The following is an 18,928-nucleotide window of genomic DNA, read 5'->3' on the forward strand; positions in this document are numbered from 1 at the left end:
ATAGCTGCTGTTCCTTTAGTATGTTTACTCTATGGGAAGAGTGCTTCGGTTCTCTATTCCTATTTTTTTTTTCAGCCATGACCAGTTTTGTTAACGCTGGGGAAGCGTACCTAGTCCAATGTAGACGGACGCTACAGAGGCCACATCCTACCTCTAGGGAGAAGCATGTGGAAATACACAGATGGACTGACCCGTGGGGCAGTGCTACATATGGAAAGATCTCTGCGGTAGGTCCTGCCTAGACAGGGATGGAACTACTACATACGCAGAGACGGGGCAGAGCATAAACTGCCCAGGGAAAGACACAGGTTTACAGACAGGGAAACCGTACTGTGGATGAATACACAAATGGGATTACCAAGGGGGAATCACAACATATGGGGCATCTAGCCCAGTATAAAGGCTGACAGGCCAGATGCCTCTGCCGTGTCAGACTGCCGAAGGATGCTCACAGGAAACTCAATCCATGGCTTCCTGAATTGGGAACTCACCTGAAGAGCAAAGAATGCGCTCGTATCGTCCCTTAGAGGGGAATGGCGCTTCAAACGAGACACCGAGTCAGCCTTCTTGCACATTACCTGTTTGTACCCAACACATGGGAAGAACCCGGCTCCACACGGAGATTGTAGAATCTCACAAAGGTATTAGGTGTTGCCCAGCCCACAGCTCTGCAGATGCCTGCCAAAGAGGCACCTTGCGCCAACACCCAGAAGGAAGCAGCACTCCGAGTGGAGTGAGCACCCACTCCTTACTCCCTCTTGATGGTGGAAGGGAACGTGGTCAGGAGCGCTGTCTTTAGAGACAGGATTTTAAGCTCGACTGACACCAGCAGCTCAAAGGGAGCTCTCTGCAGACCAGAAAGGATCACATAGAGTTCCCAGGAGGGATGAGGCATGGCCTGGGAGGATTTAGCTTCCTGGCACCTCTCAGGAACCTGATGGTCATGTTTACTTTCCCAGTGACCTACCGTCAATTGCAATGTGATGTGCCGCGAGAGCTAATCGGGCATTTCCAGGGGTAGAGGGTTTAGTTGCAGCCTGAGGGACGTCTCTGGTCGTGCCGGAGCAGGTGTAGAAGCCGCAGGGGGACGCCTTCTGTGACGAGCAGGCTGGGAACCAGCCCGTGGCGACCTTATGGCGGTGGTATCACGACCGGGGCAGGATGTACTTAATGGCCTCAGTCTGCTTTTGGACAAAGTCCTCAACAGTGTCTGTGCCCAGTTCCTGCATCAATACTGGCTTAGAACTACCCTTGTGCAGTTCTTTGAGTGGTTTGGCCTGATGGGCTTGCAGGATGGCCATCACATGCAGGATGAAGGCGGCCTGTCCAGCGGCACTGTAAGCCTGATTAGGACAGGAAACTACTGCATCCAGAAACAAATGGAAAGCTCTTTTAGGGAAATCTGCTCTTTTGCGTTGAAGTGCCCAGGGGAGAATAGCTGTACTTAACTGTGCAAATTCTCTTTTTTGAATGGTGAAACACCACTGAATGCACCCTTTCACTGGCAATAGAGACCTCCTCTCGTATGCAAGCTCTTTTAGATAAGGAAAATGCTTTTTGTGAGGCAGCCAATCGTGGACCTGTGCATCTTGAACCGAACCCTTCATAGGCTTCCATTCAAGATGTTGACAGCCAAACGCATTTTCGAATGTGTTCGTCCGTTGGATTGGTTTGCAGTGATTGTCCTGAAGGACATGTACTTTCATGTCTCCATTCTTCCTCGACACAGACCGTCTCTACGGTTTGCTTTCGAGGGGCAGGCATACCAGTACACGGTACTTCCATTCAGGCTAGCCCTGGCTGATTCTAGCTCACTCTTGAGAGCTGGTTTGCGAACACAGGAACCTGGTGCTCTGGCACCTCACCCTTCTGGGCCTTCGGGTTAACTGGGAAAAGAGCAAACTCTCTCACGAGGATCCGGAGGATCTCTTTTCTCGGTATGGAAATCGACTTGCTCGCCATGGATGCGCAGCTTACGAGCGAGCGCGTGCAGTCACTGCTGAATTGACTGAGTCAATTCGAGGGCAAGAGTGCGGTTCCACTGAAGTTATTTCAGAGACTCCTGGGGCATATGGCATCCACAGCGGCCGCCACGCTGCTCGGACTGCTTCATATGAGAAGCTGCTTCACAACTTCTGCACTGGCTTCGAGTCCCGAGATGGGCATTTACATTCCGGGAGAGCTGAATCGTGCAGCCAAAAAGCTCTCACGATTTCGGCCACATCCCGGGGAATGGAGACTCCATCCCCAGACGTTTCAGCTGATTTGTGAACAGTTCGGCGACGCACAGGTAGATCTGTTTGCCTCCCCAGACACCTCCCACTGCCGCTGGTTTTATTCCCTGACTGAGGGGGCTCGGATGCATTAGTGCACAGCTGGCCGCGGGGCCTCCGCAAGTATGCGTTTCCCCCAGTGAGCCTTCTAGTCCAGTCATTTTATGAAAAAAGGTTGAACAAATTGCAACAGAAGCAAACTCAACTGATTTTGTATCCTCAATATGTCCTGAGTAAGGAAAAAAAAGCCCCGAAGAATCCCATTAGGGGAAAGTTTCGAAAAAAAGACCCAAATATAGCCTATTCATATGCCTATTCATTCTTTTTTTACATGAATAGGGTAAAAATGTAAACCTTTAGATATCACCATGAAAAGTACTGTGTTGATTACTAGCATCAAGACAAACAAAAAATGTATTACAAGTTTTTTTAAATGGTTTGTTAACATGGACAAACGGTGCATAATCTAATTACGTATGTGCTAATTTGCATAAATACCACAACAGATCTAAACATTGGGTATAGCCAGGTGAAAATGTCTTGTTGAATCTTGTTGACACATAACAGTAAAATACTTAATGTTAAGGTCTGAATGGAACCCATTTAGGCTACCCATGAGCATGAATACTTAGAGTCAGGAAGAAGTACTTTAGAAACCAGCCTTTATTAATTATTATTGCAGAGATGGGGTTTGGGCCTGGGTCCGTGGAACTGTTTCTGGGGATTCACTTTTTACTTTGCCTACCTTTTGTCTTCTGCATTCTCGTTACCATTGTCTCCTGTTCTTCCCTCAGACTCGTCCCCCAGAAACAGTCCCACGGACCCAGCCCCAAACCCCATCTCTTAAAAATTAATAAAATAAACTATACCCAATGTTTAGATCTGTTGTGGTATTTATGCAAATTAGCACATTCGTAATTAGATTATGCACCGTTTGTCCATGTTAATAAACCATTTAAAAAAACTTGTAATATATTTTTTGTTTGTCTTGATGCTAGTAATCAACACAGTAATTTTCATGGTGATATCTAAAGGTTAAAATGTTTACCCTATTCACGTAAGAAAAAGAATGAATAGGCTATATTTGGGTCTTTTTCGAAACTTTCCCCTAATGGGATTCTTCGGGGCTTTTTTTTCCTTCGGGCCGGCTAACTCTCATGTGATCTTGAGACCCTGGCCTGGATACGTGCCCAAGGTTCCCACTACTCCTTTCCAGGATCAGGTGCTTACATAGACAGAACGCAGTGTTTCAGGACCTCAGACCAGCTCTTTGTCTGTTTTGGTGGGAAGCTGAAGGGAAAGGCTCTCTCCAAGCAAAGGTTGTCTCACTGGATAGTGGACGCCATTGTCTTGGCTTACCAGATACAGGGTCGACCATGCCCCCTAGGGGTGAAAGCACACTCCACCCGGAGTGTGGCTTCCTCCTGGGCTTTAGCGCATGGCGCCCCGCTAACAGACATCTGTAGAGCTGCAGGCTGGGCGACACCCAACACTTTCGCAAGATTCTATAAACTCTTGGTAGAGCCAGTGTCCTCTCATGTACTCGCTTCCACTAGCCAGTAAGTAGGACCTGCTCAGTGTCATCGCTTGCTGCGCCATTCCACTCCACGGACTGGATACGTGCGCTATTTCACTCCTTAGACCCCTGAGTTCTCCTTAGACCCCTAATTCCTCCTGCACTGTCAATGCCGTCACCAGGTGCTTCCATGTGCATGGTTCCCCGCTTGGGCAACCGCCACATGTGTATTTCCACGGTAAGTCACCACCGAGCTCGTGTCTTTCCCTCGGCAAGACCTCTTGCCATCTCGAGGTTGAAACATTCCACCCTGCGGGCTGGATACCTCTGAGTTTTTCCATATGCATCCCATACTCGGGTCATATGTGTATTATAAGTCCTCCCTACGGGTAGGCGCTGTCTTACATATTTCACCTGGGATATGCCACCCAGTGTACCTTGGTATTCTTGCGTTAAGCCTAGCCCTTTGTCCGTGCTAGTCTCACGACAGGGAGCTCAGACTTGCACAGGGCACTGGAAGACAGCCGCTGAGCGTGATTGAATTGGGACCCCCATTTCGTCAGTCGCTGACATAACTCGGAGTGACTGAACGAAAGGGAACATCTCGGTTACGTATGTAACTCTCGTTCCCTGAGGAGGGAAGGTGAGAGGCTTCTAAGCGAAACCCCCATTTCGTCAGGCACTGACGTAATGTCTCCGTTCCCTCCTCCGGAAACAAGGGTTACATACGTAACCGAGACGTTCTTCATCTCCCTTTCTCTATTTGCGTGTGCTGTTTTAATTTTTTTTTTAATGCCAAAGGACCCCCATATATGATGACACCATTCCTAAAAAGGCAGTTAAGTATTCTGTGAGAAAAAATGTGCTATATTTAAAAGATAGCATGTTGTTTCCAAAACAAAATAATTGGCTTTTGCTTGTCTTTGTACTACAGCCAGAGGGAAAAAAAAGAAGAAGAAAAAAAAAAGGATCTGGACTAAAATATTTATATATTTACAGTTAATATATAATAAGTTAATACATATCTTTTTCTGTCCAGTGTGAGACTGTTATATTTTCACTTCAAATTTACTGCACATTTCACAACAAATATTATTCCAAAGGAGCATTACAGAGAATTGTTCCTCACAAGCCCCAGTGAACAAGCAACAATGGCAAGGCAGAAGATGCAGGCTTATATAAACAAACAATTCTGGAAAGTATGCAGGCTTGTTTTTTATTTCTTACTGTTGAAATGCATTTTGTATTTTTTTTCTCTGAAATTTTCTCTTACAGACAACCCCTGGCATAAAATAAAATAAATAAATTAAGCCTAAATCAATCAAATAGCTTTTATTGCTCTATTTCTCCCCATTGCTTGTGATGTGATTGCACCCAGTGCTGTCTCTCACCTTAAACTTGTGACTCTGTGTCTACATCATAACAAGTTAAAATGTGTTATGATTCATGACAGTGGTGTTAAGGCATGAGAATGACTCAGAACATTTAACCTCTCTATTTGCCATCTGAATAGTGTCTGTGCTCTTTCCTTTCACCAGCAAACTTGATGCCTTCATATATGACGCAGCTGTGCTGAACTACATGGCCGGTAGGGATGAGGGCTGTAAACTAGTGACCATTGGCAGTGGCTACATCTTTGCTACCACTGGCTATGGCATTGCCCTGCAGAAAGGGTCGCTTTGGAAGCGCCCGGTGGATCTGGCCATTCTCGCTATTATTGGAGATGGTAAGTGCACGCAAGCCTGGCAGCAGTCCAAAATACTGTGCATGTTTGAATGGGCAGCTTGAAAGCCCTATAAACGCACTGAGTTCACTGTTGTTCAAGTACTATTGACCTTTCCATGGAATCCCAAACATAGAACTGTAAGGATGTAAATTCTTATTAAATACATATATTCAAAGACATATATAGGTAGTGAATCACTCCTTTTTAGGTTATGGCCTTGGAGGTCCACACGTGCACTATGAGTGGCCATAATAATTTGTAAAATAATTAATTAAATAATATTTTAATTATTAAAAATGATTATAATTCAGTGGATATTAAAAAAACCCAATTATTTTTAATTATTACATTTAATAATTTAAACTTATTTATTAAATAATAAATTCTGTTCATTCTAAATTAATTTGTGGATTCAGTGTGTAACTATATTTATGAAGTTTCTGTTTTAGTTGCAAAAACTATTGATTACGATCATAGTGCAAAAAAAGAAGAAAAAAAGGTGAAAAACAGGACATCCATACTTTTTTATACATTTTTACCCCCCAGAAAACATCGGCACATTTTGTGTCACCTACTCATATTCATGTGCATGGTTTTATAACATCTTAGAATATTTATGTGTGGTGCTGTCTCTACATGCATGTTGAAAATATATTTGTTCCTCATTTGAAAGTCACTTTGGATAAAAGTGTCTGCTAAATTAATACATGTAAATGTCTGCCCTAAGGAGTTTTTATGCAGTGTAGTAAAGCCAGAATTTGCAGTGTAGTAAAGCCAGAATTAGAATGTGTTGTTTTCATGCCGCAATGTCCATCTGTTACATTATTTAGCCTTCTTTTAGTTCAGATTTCTTCCTACATAGACATCTGCAGTATGTCTCTCATACTATATGCTGTTTCACAGTAGTGCTATATGGAGAGCAAAGAGAAAAAAAGTCTCAGATGGTGAAGCTTGAGCATATAATTTTATTGATCCTCACTTTGACATGTTTTGCATGGGGAGTTCTGGAAAAGGAGGATATGTCTGTGAACGGTACCAGTGTGGCCCACTGAAGTGTACATGAAATGGGAGACAGAGCTGATTGATGACGTGGGCTTGGGCATGTGCATATCTCCACAGGTGAGATGGAGGAGTTGGAGGCTCAGTGGCTGACTGGGATCTGCCACAATGAGAAGAATGAGGTGATGAGCAGCCAGTTGGATGTGGACAACATGGCTGGAGTGTTTTACATGCTGGCAACCGCAATGGGTCTCAGCCTCATTACCTTTGTCTGGGAGCACCTGTTCTACTGGAGACTCAGATACTGCTTTACTGGCGTCTGCTCAGGCACACCCGGCCTGCTCTTCTCCATCAGCAGGGTAAGGCTTCTATTCTGTCTTTGAGGTCAATAAAAAATCGTAATGTTATCTTGAATAAGACATTATATTTAATAAAATATAATAATAAATGATAATAATAATAATAATTAATAATAGTAAATAAATAATTCAAATTAATATTATTGATGGGCAGAGTCATACTTGTACAGTATATTTGAGCTATTCCTAGTAAATTTTAATGTGGGAGGGACAATAAAAAAACTTTTCACAAATTATTTTGAGATCAAGCAATAATTACTGCAGTAGACCCCCTAGGGGTTGCGAACCAGCTGCTGAAGACCCTGGTTTTGGTGTTGTATTGGATCACCCTCACAGTTATTGATTTTAATATCATGCCACAGAAGATGTCCTCTGCCTGAGTTTTCCTGTCTTGACAGTAGAGACAGCCAATGGACAGCCAATATCACTCAACCTAACTTGTGACAGTGTCAGCAGTAATCCAGTTGGCATTTGAGCTCAGTATTTACCCTGACATGGCCAGTGTTTGAAAGAAAAAGTTTGTCAGAAATTTTATTTTCGACCACTGGTTCCATAGCCACAGAGCTTAAAATGACAACGCAGCAGTCTGTTTTGACAGCTTGATTTCTAGCACAGCCAAAAGTTTAGAATGTCTTTGTTTAGTTTAGATCGCTGATGGGTTTGTGCACATGCTGTCAGTGTGAGAATATGGTGCCTCTGATTAACATCTTTAAGGTAATGAAATGTTGGTGTTGACGGACCCAAGCATAACTGATAGAATGTTTACTGGTGAAAATAGATTCATAGAGCTAGAGAGAGGACATGATCATTTTTCAAAATAAACCCACTAGCAATTCGTTTTCAAATTTGAAGGCATCTTTGTCACCGCCTTAATCTATGCCCTAAATGAAAACTTCATAGTGCTCTTTGATCTCACTGATGGGTACATTTGCAAGTCTCTGCAGTAAAATCAGATATCGGGGTCTTGTAATACTGTAAAAAGAACTGAAAGCCATATTATTCACAGACACCATGGTCAGTGCATGAATATTGAGCTTTATTCACTTGTTTTCCATAGGGTATATGGAGTTGCATTCATGGTGTCCATATCGACATGAAGAAAAAGTCATCTGACCTGGACTTCAGTCCACAGTCCAACATGCTTAAGCTTATCAAGTCCGCCAAGCAGATGACTAATATGACCAATCTCAGCGGCTCCAGGATCAACTCTCCTAAACGCGGCAGTGAGTTCATGCATTCGGCAAGCCCCATGATCATGGATATGATGGCGGAGAAAGGGAACTTCATCTACACTGATAATCGCAGCTATGCCCAAAAGGATATATACGGGGACTCCAGCGACTTGCAGGCATATCTGTCCAACCGCCATAAGGACCATCTGAACAACTACATCTTCCAAGGTCAGCATCCCCTCACCCTCAATGAATCAAACCCTAATACTGTAGAGGTGGCGGTAAGCGCAGACACAGCCCAGACCAATGCAAAACCCCGAGCTCTGTGGAAGAAATCTGTGGATACTTTGCGTCAAACACAAGGGCCTGATACCCTAGACCCCCGTTTGTCCATGAAGAGTCAGAGGTACCTGCCAGAGGATGCTGCACACTCGGATATCTCTGACTGCTCAAGCAGGGCCACCTCCTACAAGGATCCAGACAATAACAAGCACCTAAAGCCCAAGGATAACTTAAAAAAAAGATCGATGACGTCAAAATACCCTAGGGATTGCAGCGAAGTAGAGCTGTCCTACTTAAAAAATAAGCAGGGCGGAGCGGGCCGGGAGAAAATCTACACCATAGACTCTGACCGGGAGCTGAGTCTGCACTCAGAGCCACAACACTACAGGGAAGGCAGAGCCTTTACAACCGACGATTTGGATTTTGGTGAAATTTACTCAGACCACAACGACAATTACAGGAAATGTGACCAGCCCATCATCCATCTCAACAGCAGCCCCCTGCATCAAAGTGAATCTGACCTCCTGCCTGACAACGCCTACAACAAACACTACAGCTTGAAGGAGAAGAACCTCAGTCCGCACGAAACCAACGACCGATTTAAACAGACTCATTGCCGGAGCTGTCTTTCCAAGGTACCCAACTACAGCACGGGGCCGTATGCTGCCGCACGCTCGCCATATAACCGGTGTGAGGCATGCATCCACATGGGCAACCTGTACGACATCAGTGAGGACCAGATGCTGCAGGAGGCCATGATCAGCCCTAGCATGCACCACGATGACATGTTTAGCCACTACTGGCCTCAGACGGACGGGCCACACGTACAGAGGAGGAACAGACTGAGGCTTAGCCGTCAGCACTCCTTTGACAATATCATGCTCGAGAAGCCCAAAGAGATTGACCTGAACCGGCCGGCGCGGAGCGTCAGCCTAAAAGAGAAGGACCGCTTCCTGGAGGACAGCCCTTATGCAAACATGTTTAACATCAAGGCTGACAAACTGTTTGGCAGTAGGTCCATGCTCTTTAACCGAAGCCTGGAGGAAAGCAAGCGTAGTAAGTCACTTTACCCCGATCACCCCTCAGACAACCCCTTCATGCAATCTATACGGGACGACACTCGCCTGGTCCACGGCAGGAGCTCCTCAGATATTTACAAACAGTTGGCTCCCATCAAAAACAGGAACGAGAACAATCTGAGGTCCTCCGTGAAGTCCACCACTTCATACTGTTCCAGGGATGGTCAAATACCCAATGACATGTACATTTCAGAGCATGTAATGCCTTATGTAGCCAACAAGACTAGTGCATACTCAGCTCCCCGGGTTCTCAACTCTTCGCAGTTTAGCAATAGACGAGTGTATAAGAAAATACCTAGTCTCGAGTCAGATGTTTAATGCTTTTTTGTGAAGTTGAACTATTTACTCACTTAGAATGCCACATTCACCTACATCTATAAAGTACCCGAGATATCGCTCTTCTTATACGAGCGATTTCCAAAGGTTTTCAGCATTTTAAGATGCCTTCTGGGCGTAAGCCAATAAAATGTGGTCCAGCATGGAAGTTGTTAATTATCCCCCACACTTGGCCTAGTGCTAGTGTGTACTCAAAACGCTGAGTGCTAGGACAGATGTACTGCTTCGAAGTCCGACCCAAAGCCATGGTGGACCGAAACAGATCCTAGGGTGGGGTTTCAGGTATTTGGCCCCACATTGCATGTGACAAGAGCGTACCTGTATCAGACAGACTGTGGCTGGAATAGTTCCTGAACTTAAGGCAAGCAAGGGTATTTCATTCATTCATTTGCACTCAGCAATTGCATTTTTGCTTTTATTACTATAGACTTGGGATTTTTGGCATTCTAATCCCTATTTAGAATTTAGACTCTTCTCTATCTTATTTGGTAGCACAATAATCATTAGTTAACCGCCCACCTCTGCTTTATAAACAGAACTTCTATATTACTGTCAGGAGTAGATTTATTTTGCATGTGTGTTTATTTTCTTGTCTTATTTGTTTTGAAGATATACTTACATTAAGGTGATTTCATTTGATAGCTGAGGTGGTGATCTGTGCAATGAAAACTTGACCTGTATGTAGGTTGTTCGACTAGGAATATTGTGTTGATCCTCCATTTCAAGATTTTGGGGAAGTTTTTGCGATGGAAGTTTGTCGTGCATTTATTTTGTTCAATACTTCCATCCTGTCACTGTACACTGTGAAACCGAATCAGAGCATCACCTCTCGAAGACTGTTGTTTACTGTAGCTCAGCGGAGCTTTGCTTCGCTATTGCGATCCACTCATTTAATGTAACGAGGGCCATGTGTGAAGCTTGAAGTCTGAACTAGAGCATTGGTTTTCTGTTGCAGTCCGTAACACGGTCAACACGCTATTCACATTGAGGACTACCACGCAAGATCTTTGTTCTGCAGACCTATTACTAAACTTTATACTGTACGAACACACTCAATGAACTCCATGCAATGTGAATCATAACACATAGCCAAATCGTGTATTAGATCAAATACCTCAGGATGGTTCTGTGTCATTTTGTGTAAGGTTTTTTCTGCACCACCGAAAGGTACATTCACGCATGTTTCCCTCCACTCCGCTATGGTTGTCCAAGGACTTCCATTGCAGTCATGTTTATGTGAACAATAGAGAGGGGATCTTTCAGCCATCTTTGAAACAAGCTTTGTTTACGATTTCAACGTTTGTTGGAAAACAGGATGTTTATCGACATAACCGTGTTATATGACTGCTGTAGCAGCTTCCACTCTCATATCAGATTTGCTTTCTTTGAACTTCCCCAATAATGTGACATCTACACTTATCTTGAATATGTCATCACTGTCACAATCATGAACATATTCAACATATGAAGTGCTGCTTTAAGAAGCTAAAATATCAAGGTCTTGTAATCATATATGCCATACATAGTTTTTACTCTTTGCAACTTGTTTTTCAGTTATTTTTCACCCTTGTAATAACCCCAGTCTTTAAGGAAAATGTATTTTGATTACATGAACATGAATTATAATAATGGCATGCAACTCAATTGTAACTCTTTCTATGTTTTTGTTATGATGTTATGATCACAAATTATTTGTAACAGGGTGCAAATATAGCATATAAATGAAAAGAAAATGATAATTCATATTGCAGAGCTGCAGTTTTGGGGAAATAGCAAGGCATTAGCCTCTATTATTAATCACAGAGCTACATCTGCATTGATTTCATATCCTTTGCGAGGCGAGGTGAATATCCTTGCTCTTCCTTGATTAGCAGGTGAAAACATCACCAACTATGCTTTCTGTCTCTTACCTGTCACATATAGCCAGATTTAACCTGTAAAGAGAGAGAGAGAAAAAAAGTCGGGTCTGCTCTTTTCGGGTCTGCTATCCCTCCAAAGATATGACGTCTTCTTGATTTTCTCTATTATCTATGGTTTGCTGTAAGAATAGAGCTTTTTTTTAATCCCTCAAAGACTTAGCAACTATTTTGAATATAAGGCACTTGTATATTGCTTGTAAATTCTTACTCAATTAATGAAAGTTAAGATGATACAGAGTAAACAATATTTTTTGTGTGGGTTTCACAGGTCTGTACAGTAGCACTCGTTTTCTGTAGCATACGTACGAAAAATGACATCACTCACAAGGTCTGCATCGAAACGTCACCTTTCGAGATTTCAGAGTCTCCATGCAGTTTGTTATCAGGGATTGTAGCCCTGCAGTTTTTGTAAGCTTGAACATTTCGGGGCTGGGGTGAGGGTGGGGGCTACAGGCATTGAGGCAGATTTTTTTCTAAGTAAATACTGTCAATCCACTTGAAGGTGAGCTTGGATCAAGCAGATCAATGCGAGGAGAACTGGCCTCCTTTTCTCATAGACATACTGCACAGGGGTCGTCATGAGACTGCAGGGTACGAATCCATCCTGCTCATGAACCAAAGCTCTGTGGCCACTCTGGCCTGTCGTTTAGGCCGCCAAACTTCTGGGATTTTTACACAAAAACATCTTGAAAACCAAAATGTACTTTTTACTTCATCATTTTGTTTTTGTCGAAGGTTATCGGAGGCGGTCGGATGTGTCGAGTGGAACAGCGCAGGTCAGGTATTGATTGCAAATGGAAACAGATGAACTGTGTGGGATTATTTTATGTAGCAGTTTTTGGCTAGGCAAAAGCCATCTGTAGTTTATTGAAAAATCTATTATATTATATTTTTGGTTTTATTTACCTCTCATAGAATAGTGCACAAATGTGAATTTAAAGTAGCTCAGATGCTGATTATTTCCATAAGATGAGTTAGACTAGGCAAAGTAGTTGAGTAAGTCAACAAAGGAGGATTTTGAAGTCACAGAAAAAGTTAGTACTTTCTCAATTACACATTAAACAGCAGTTAAGGGTTAATCTGTTTCGTCCTTCATGTTTGTTACACTCCACTTCTTTCAGCAGAGATGTGTGTTTGTGTACGTTTATTTGTGGATCATGAAGAGAGGGAGTTTTAGGATCAACGGCTAATGGCACTCAGTTTGTATGCTGAATATTTACACTCTAAAAGTCTTTGTAGACAACAGAGATGCCTCCATCACCGCAAGTTTGTCTTTTATAAAAACCCATTAGACTAAAAGATACAACCAATTTTCTTTCCCTTTGAGGCAAATTTTATGACCGCTTTGAGCAGAATATCAAAAAGCGAAGCAGGGAAGTGAGACAGTTACTTAACACAACAATAGATCTCTGCATCCACATGGAAGGCCATTTGAAATCTATTCTTTCCTAAACTGATATTTTGCCAAGTGCAGTGCAGTAAGAAGGATAGGCCCTTTTCGTCTGCCAGGCAAGCTGGTGTACTGTCACTGCATCATTGGCTGTGTTCCCATCGAGGTAGTTTCAAGGAGAAATCACCTCAGCTCAAATTACATCTGCCAGAGCCACACAAGGCACGGTGAGAAGGGGCAGGTGGCTAAAGACAGGAGCGGGAGTCCTCATGCATGACTGTGTCGACTGCAGCTCACTCCCTTTTGTTCTCAGGCCGCTTTATAACCCTCAGGAAGACGTTTGCAGGGGCAAAAATGGCAGCTTGGAAACAACTTGTAAATGCTCACTGTCAGTCATGCGGCTCTTTCAGCAATGGCATTTTTATCATTGCATTACTGACATGATGATTATCTGCATTGCTCACCTGTAATGCATTTCCTGTGATGGATATTTTAAATGTTTGATTATTTTAATAGGGAATCAAAAATGAAGTATGAGTACTGACCCTAAAGGTGTTTTTTTTTTAGTTCTTTGTTTGGTTGTTTGAGTTTGAGCAGAGCTGCTGGAATACTTGCACTTATTAAAGGAAATAGGAACGCTGCCTTCCCTGTAAAAACAACGATTTTGATCGTAGTAGAATCACAGTAGAAAGAAGATTTGTTTGAAACGAATCACTTGTGTTTCCTGTTTAATAATCACTCTTGTGAGCTTTGCATTCATATTTTATGTGGTTAAAAGTAGAAATTATTTTAGAACAGTGTTTTATACTGGGGCGGGTGGGGATTGTCATGTGACTATAACCTATTTATCACTGAAACGTGACCTGCTGCCTAAATGTTATTTTATAATGAAGCATTATCACTTGTGTGCGTACTGAAATGTCTTAAGAACTTTTTTAAGTAAGTTGGAAGTAATCGCTTACATAAAAGCTGACACAAACTTGCATAAATGAAATCATTTCTGCTATTGGCAAATTGCATGAGAAAGTACTAAATCATTGGAGCGGTTTAAACATATCTCCTGTACATTTCGTTTAAAATATTGTGTTCAGAATTTGTTTTGTTTTTTTGTTCTCTGCTTTTTTTATGTGTATGAAGATCATATTAAAGGAACAGGTCTGATATGTGACTTGTGAAATGTCAATACAACGTGGTTGCAGGACGTGTGCTGGGTTACAAGATGTAAAAACATGTATATAAGTCAAAGTTTCATTTTTCTAATAAAGGCTCTTTCTGCCACTTTATATGATCACTGTATCTGTTGCGGTATGTTTCCGAATCCCAGGCTCCTGGTGAATATTACAGACTCAGATAGTTCATGAAGCGGGGGGTTGGGAACTGACTGACAACTCTGGTAATTCCAACAGTCATGATTAGTACATGCTGTAATGGCGACAAATGTGGCACTCAGGCTTCAAGTCCTCAGTCTGAATATGTGTGCAACAAGGGCCGTGACCCAGCAATATTAGTCAAAAGTCAAAAAAGCAGCTTTGCTATCAGCAAAAATGAAGCATTATGTGTGCACAATGAAGACGCTCTGTCACAGACAGCACTGAGAAATGGAAGGGATTTATCCGTTTTGTCATTTCCTTAGTTTTGCATCATCCACTCAAAATTATTAACTGATTCAAATATTTGACATTTCAAGTTTTAGTGCAGTCATTAATTATGCAGGATTACAGTATTACTAGCATCAAAATATCATTAAAATGTATATGTGATATTTAATCATTTATTTATTTTTATATTATTTTTAACAAGTATATTTCTATTTAATACATTTTTTAAAACCATATCCACCAAACCAAAAAAGTTCAAAGGTTATTCGGTCACACTTTAGTTCAGGGTCCAATTCTCACAATTAACTCTGACCTTTGCCTCAATAAACTCCCAATTACTGCCTATTAATAGTTAGTAAGGTAGTTGTTAAGTTTAGGTATTGGGTAGAATTAAGGGATGCAGAATAAGGTCATCCAGAATAAGGCATTAATATGTTCTTATAAGTACTAATAAACAGCCAATATCCTAGTAATATACATACTAATAAGCAACTAGTCAACTGAGAATAAGACCATAAACTAAAGTGTAACCGTTTATTCTTATAATCTCATCAAGTATTGTTACTTTTTAATGATCCAATCACACACAGAAAGTGAATCATAATTTGTGCTTTTTTTCTTGACCACTCATTATTAAAGTAAATGATTCTGAACTGTTTAAAGACAACAGAGAAAGTAGAAAAGAGAGAAAGTAGTTTCTCTAAATAAGTCAGGAATAATTACAGGCCATTTTCCATCAATTTCCACATTGCAGCAAAGGTTATACTGTTCTATAACTTGCACCTAACCAACGTAGCTCTGCCTTTTGTTTGGAGGTAATGTGATATTGATTATATCTGGTATGACCGGGACAAATACTCTTTCAATATCTAAATAAGTTTTATGCTTTAGAGAGAAGAATGCACTATCTCTTATGTCTTTGCTATTTAATGGATCTCTAGGCTTCTGGTATTCATGGTTGAATACACTGGAACAAAGCACAATATTGTCTAAGACTAACAATGACTCATTTTCACTGGGAGAAAGAAAACAATTGAAGATGTAATCTTTAGGTGGATTAAAACTGTTCAGAGTAAGTGAATTGGTTTAGATGGAATTACTTGCAGCATTTCAGCACTAAAGAATTTAAAATCATCTGCACATGAGGATGCTAACAATAAACACAACGTTACCTGTCTAAATTATTAATCAGCCATGCAATAGTTTCTTATTTTAATCTTATGAGTAATCTCTTTTTTTTTCAGAAGAAAGAGAAATGAAAAAGAAATACAAAAGAAAACCCTGTAGGCGCTGAAAAGAAATACGCAATGACAGCAAATCTATGGGCATCTGTGTGCTATGAGCTACTTGCATGCAGAATGACTTCAGCTGCTGATGTGCCTTTGTTTCTCACTGAAGGGAAATGAATAAGTTTGCTCAGCTTTGCTTATTTTCAAACACTGGCTGAAGTAGACTCTTGATCACTCTCTTATATCTTCTGAAGAGCTGCAATTAATCATCACAAGCGTGATGTGGACTGGCAGGATTGAACCTGTAATTAATTACTTTACAGACTAGCCAACAAAACCCACTTTAAGACCGTTTACTCTGTAGTTGACACAGGCTGACAAAATATAGCATTCTAAGCTAAACACTGTCCTTCTCCCTCCTTTTCTTCTGTTGTGATTCTTCTCTATTTAGCAGAACAAATGAAACTCAATGTGCATGAATCCTAACAACAAATCAGATTTTTTTTATTATTGTAAGGTTAAAAATTAACACCCTGCTTCAGTTGACCTTACGCTAATGGTGTGTTCATGTCATGTCGGAAAGATTTTTATGAGTTGAATGCAAATGAATGCCACTACATTTATGGGTGGGAAACTCTGGATTTTCTTTGAGCTTGGATTTTCAGAGTTGGCGGTGTGTCAGTGAGAACATGAAAACTTGGCGGATGCAATCTGTAGTTGAAGGTAAATTTGTTGAAATGTATGAAATAGATATATTTTTACATTTACAAAACTAGCCAAGTTGCATGTACAAAATATGATAGTGTTAAAGAAGTAGAGTTAAAAACCTTGCTGTATTATTATTATTATTATTTTGTACATTGCCATCTTGCTCCAACCAAAGTGATTTGATCACACCTGACGTTGTACAATTCCGAATTTCCCATGGAGGACTTGAACGCCTCATAAGCTCTGGGCCCTCAGTTACTGTTTCTAACTCAGACACACATTAGAACATCCCATAGAAATAAACTGGAGCTGTCCTTGACCAGAAGTTGAGTAAACTTCCCACTCTTAGAAAAAAAGGATTCTAGAACCTTAAAAGGTTCTGTCAGGCAATTCCTATATAGAATCTCTTAGGGGTTCCCATCATAGGATGATTGTATGGATTTAGTTTGAATTAATTTTCAGTTTTAATTAAATTTTATGAATTTAGCGTCTCGAAGTAGAAAAAAATAGAATAACCCATTAAACATGAAAGTATTATGTAATCATTGAGTCAAGAACCCCACTTACTGGGGAATGAAAACTACAACACATAATTGTTGCGTCAGATTTGCCGTTGTATCACAAACATTCATGCTGGAACATTAACTAGTTTTCTGTAAGCCAATATAACAAGAAAATATAGTGTTAGAAAAGTGCATTTCATTAAAAAAAACAAAATGTAAACAAGAGGGGGAATTTGTGTACTGGATCAAACAAAATTGGACTACATAGGTGCTAGAGGGGTGAAAGTTGGTGATGAATCTAAGCCCCCGGCTTTCGGGGAAGGACTGAAGTTGATATTACCTGCTATGATGCGACACAGCTGTTTACCATCACTGTGCAGCTCCTGTAACTGATCGTTGTTGTGTTGCATAGCAACGTTCTGTTCTGTCAGGGACTACATCTTCTAGCAGAGGGGTAACACTTTAATGAATTTGCTTAATAACATTTTAATGAAAATTTGTGTTCTTAATCTTTTTGATATGCACAAACTGTATTATACAAGACATCTGAGTGCCTAGTATAGTTTATTATAGTGAGCGCAAACCAAATCATCACTCAGCAATCCTTCTTCCTATTTAAGAAGTAATTTTTATTCAGAATGGATATATTCAGATCACCGGGGCTTGCTGGCCTGAGGTAATGTACAGATGTAATGGCTCATCTTTCTGGAGTCATAATGTAGGGGGCACAAGATTTACGTGATACTCAATAATGCTCCATGCTCTAAGATACCTTCTAGCATTATTAAAAGTCAAAAAGTTATCTAGGTTAGCAGTATGGATCCCCAAGCTGACTGCTTTGAATATGATTTCCAGCAATTGAGGCAGGCTTATTTGGGTATCTAGGGCACGTATTTAAATGCATGTGCTTCCAGCTCCATGTTGACTGCTTATCTGTGCAAGCTTATTCCACATGCTGCGTCTCTCTCTCTCCACCGTCCTTTATCAGGTTGTGACCTTACACAGGAACTTCTCAGATCCCAGAGAAGAGAGAGAGAGAAAGAGAGAAAACATTTAATATCCTTCATAATTCAATCAATTTAGCAAACTACTGTATATAGACATGGGAACAGTAAAATTATTATAGATGGCAGTAGAATTCTTTCAATTGCTTTGGTTTTATTCCCAGATTTGAAAGGGTGCTGAGCATTACCCTGAATAGGAAACATTAAAACCAGTGATGTTAGGGGGTGTTACAACTAATGGATTTGTTATTGGGGTTAGAGACGGGCCTAGCCTTATCTCTACCTTCACCTGACAGATCCAGTGCCTTCTCTCAAGGTTTGGAAGCATGCACTGCAGTTACTTCCGCCCTGATTGAGGCACCAACACTGCAGCTATCTAGTTCTGAGGAACTAGATGTTGTTAGTGTCGAAGCAGGAGATACTGAGGACTCGCCACCTCAGTCTCATGCTTTTGAGGAGCTTGTTGAGGTTGTAACGAGAGCGGTCGAAAGATTAAGCATCGATTGGCCGGCAGATAAGCAGGACGTTCATTCTAGAAGCAAACTATTAGAACGCTTCCTGACGCACAGAGGTGTCGAGATCGTGGGATAAACAAGTTTCATATAGAGTTTATAGTCCACAAACATCTCACTATTCCTCTATCACAAACTATAAAGAGCACGGTTATGGGGAAATGTCAAAGGTGGAAGAGACGCTTGCGAGCTATCGCTCCCCTAAATCAGCATCTTCACTTAAGGCCCAGGTATTACCCACCATGCCAGTCAGAACAACTTCAGCTTTGGTGGGTAAGGCTTATGCGTGCCTCCACACCATGTCACTGCCACAGGCTTACCAG

The 18,928-nt window shown here is 41.4% G+C and overlaps 1 protein-coding gene across 1 annotated transcript in view; it reads left to right on the forward strand.

Annotated features, from left to right (window-relative positions):
• grin2aa (glutamate receptor, ionotropic, N-methyl D-aspartate 2A, a) overlaps positions 1-14,329 on the forward strand; it is a 159,192-nt gene extending 144,863 nt beyond the window's left edge. Inside the window, exons 11-13 of the mRNA XM_084087006.1 lie at positions 5,328-5,515; positions 6,635-6,873; positions 7,931-14,329. Of these exons, the coding sequence (XP_083943132.1) occupies positions 5,328-5,515; positions 6,635-6,873; positions 7,931-9,724 (2,221 nt within the window). The 3' untranslated portion in view covers positions 9,725-14,329. The remainder of the gene's footprint in view (positions 1-5,327; positions 5,516-6,634; positions 6,874-7,930) is intronic.
• The last annotated feature ends 4,599 nt before the right edge of the window (positions 14,330-18,928 follow it).

This window comes from Abramis brama, assembly GCF_963993115.1.
Source record: "Abramis brama genome assembly, chromosome: 1".
NCBI classification, from domain to species: Eukaryota; Metazoa; Chordata; class Actinopteri; order Cypriniformes; family Leuciscidae; genus Abramis; species Abramis brama.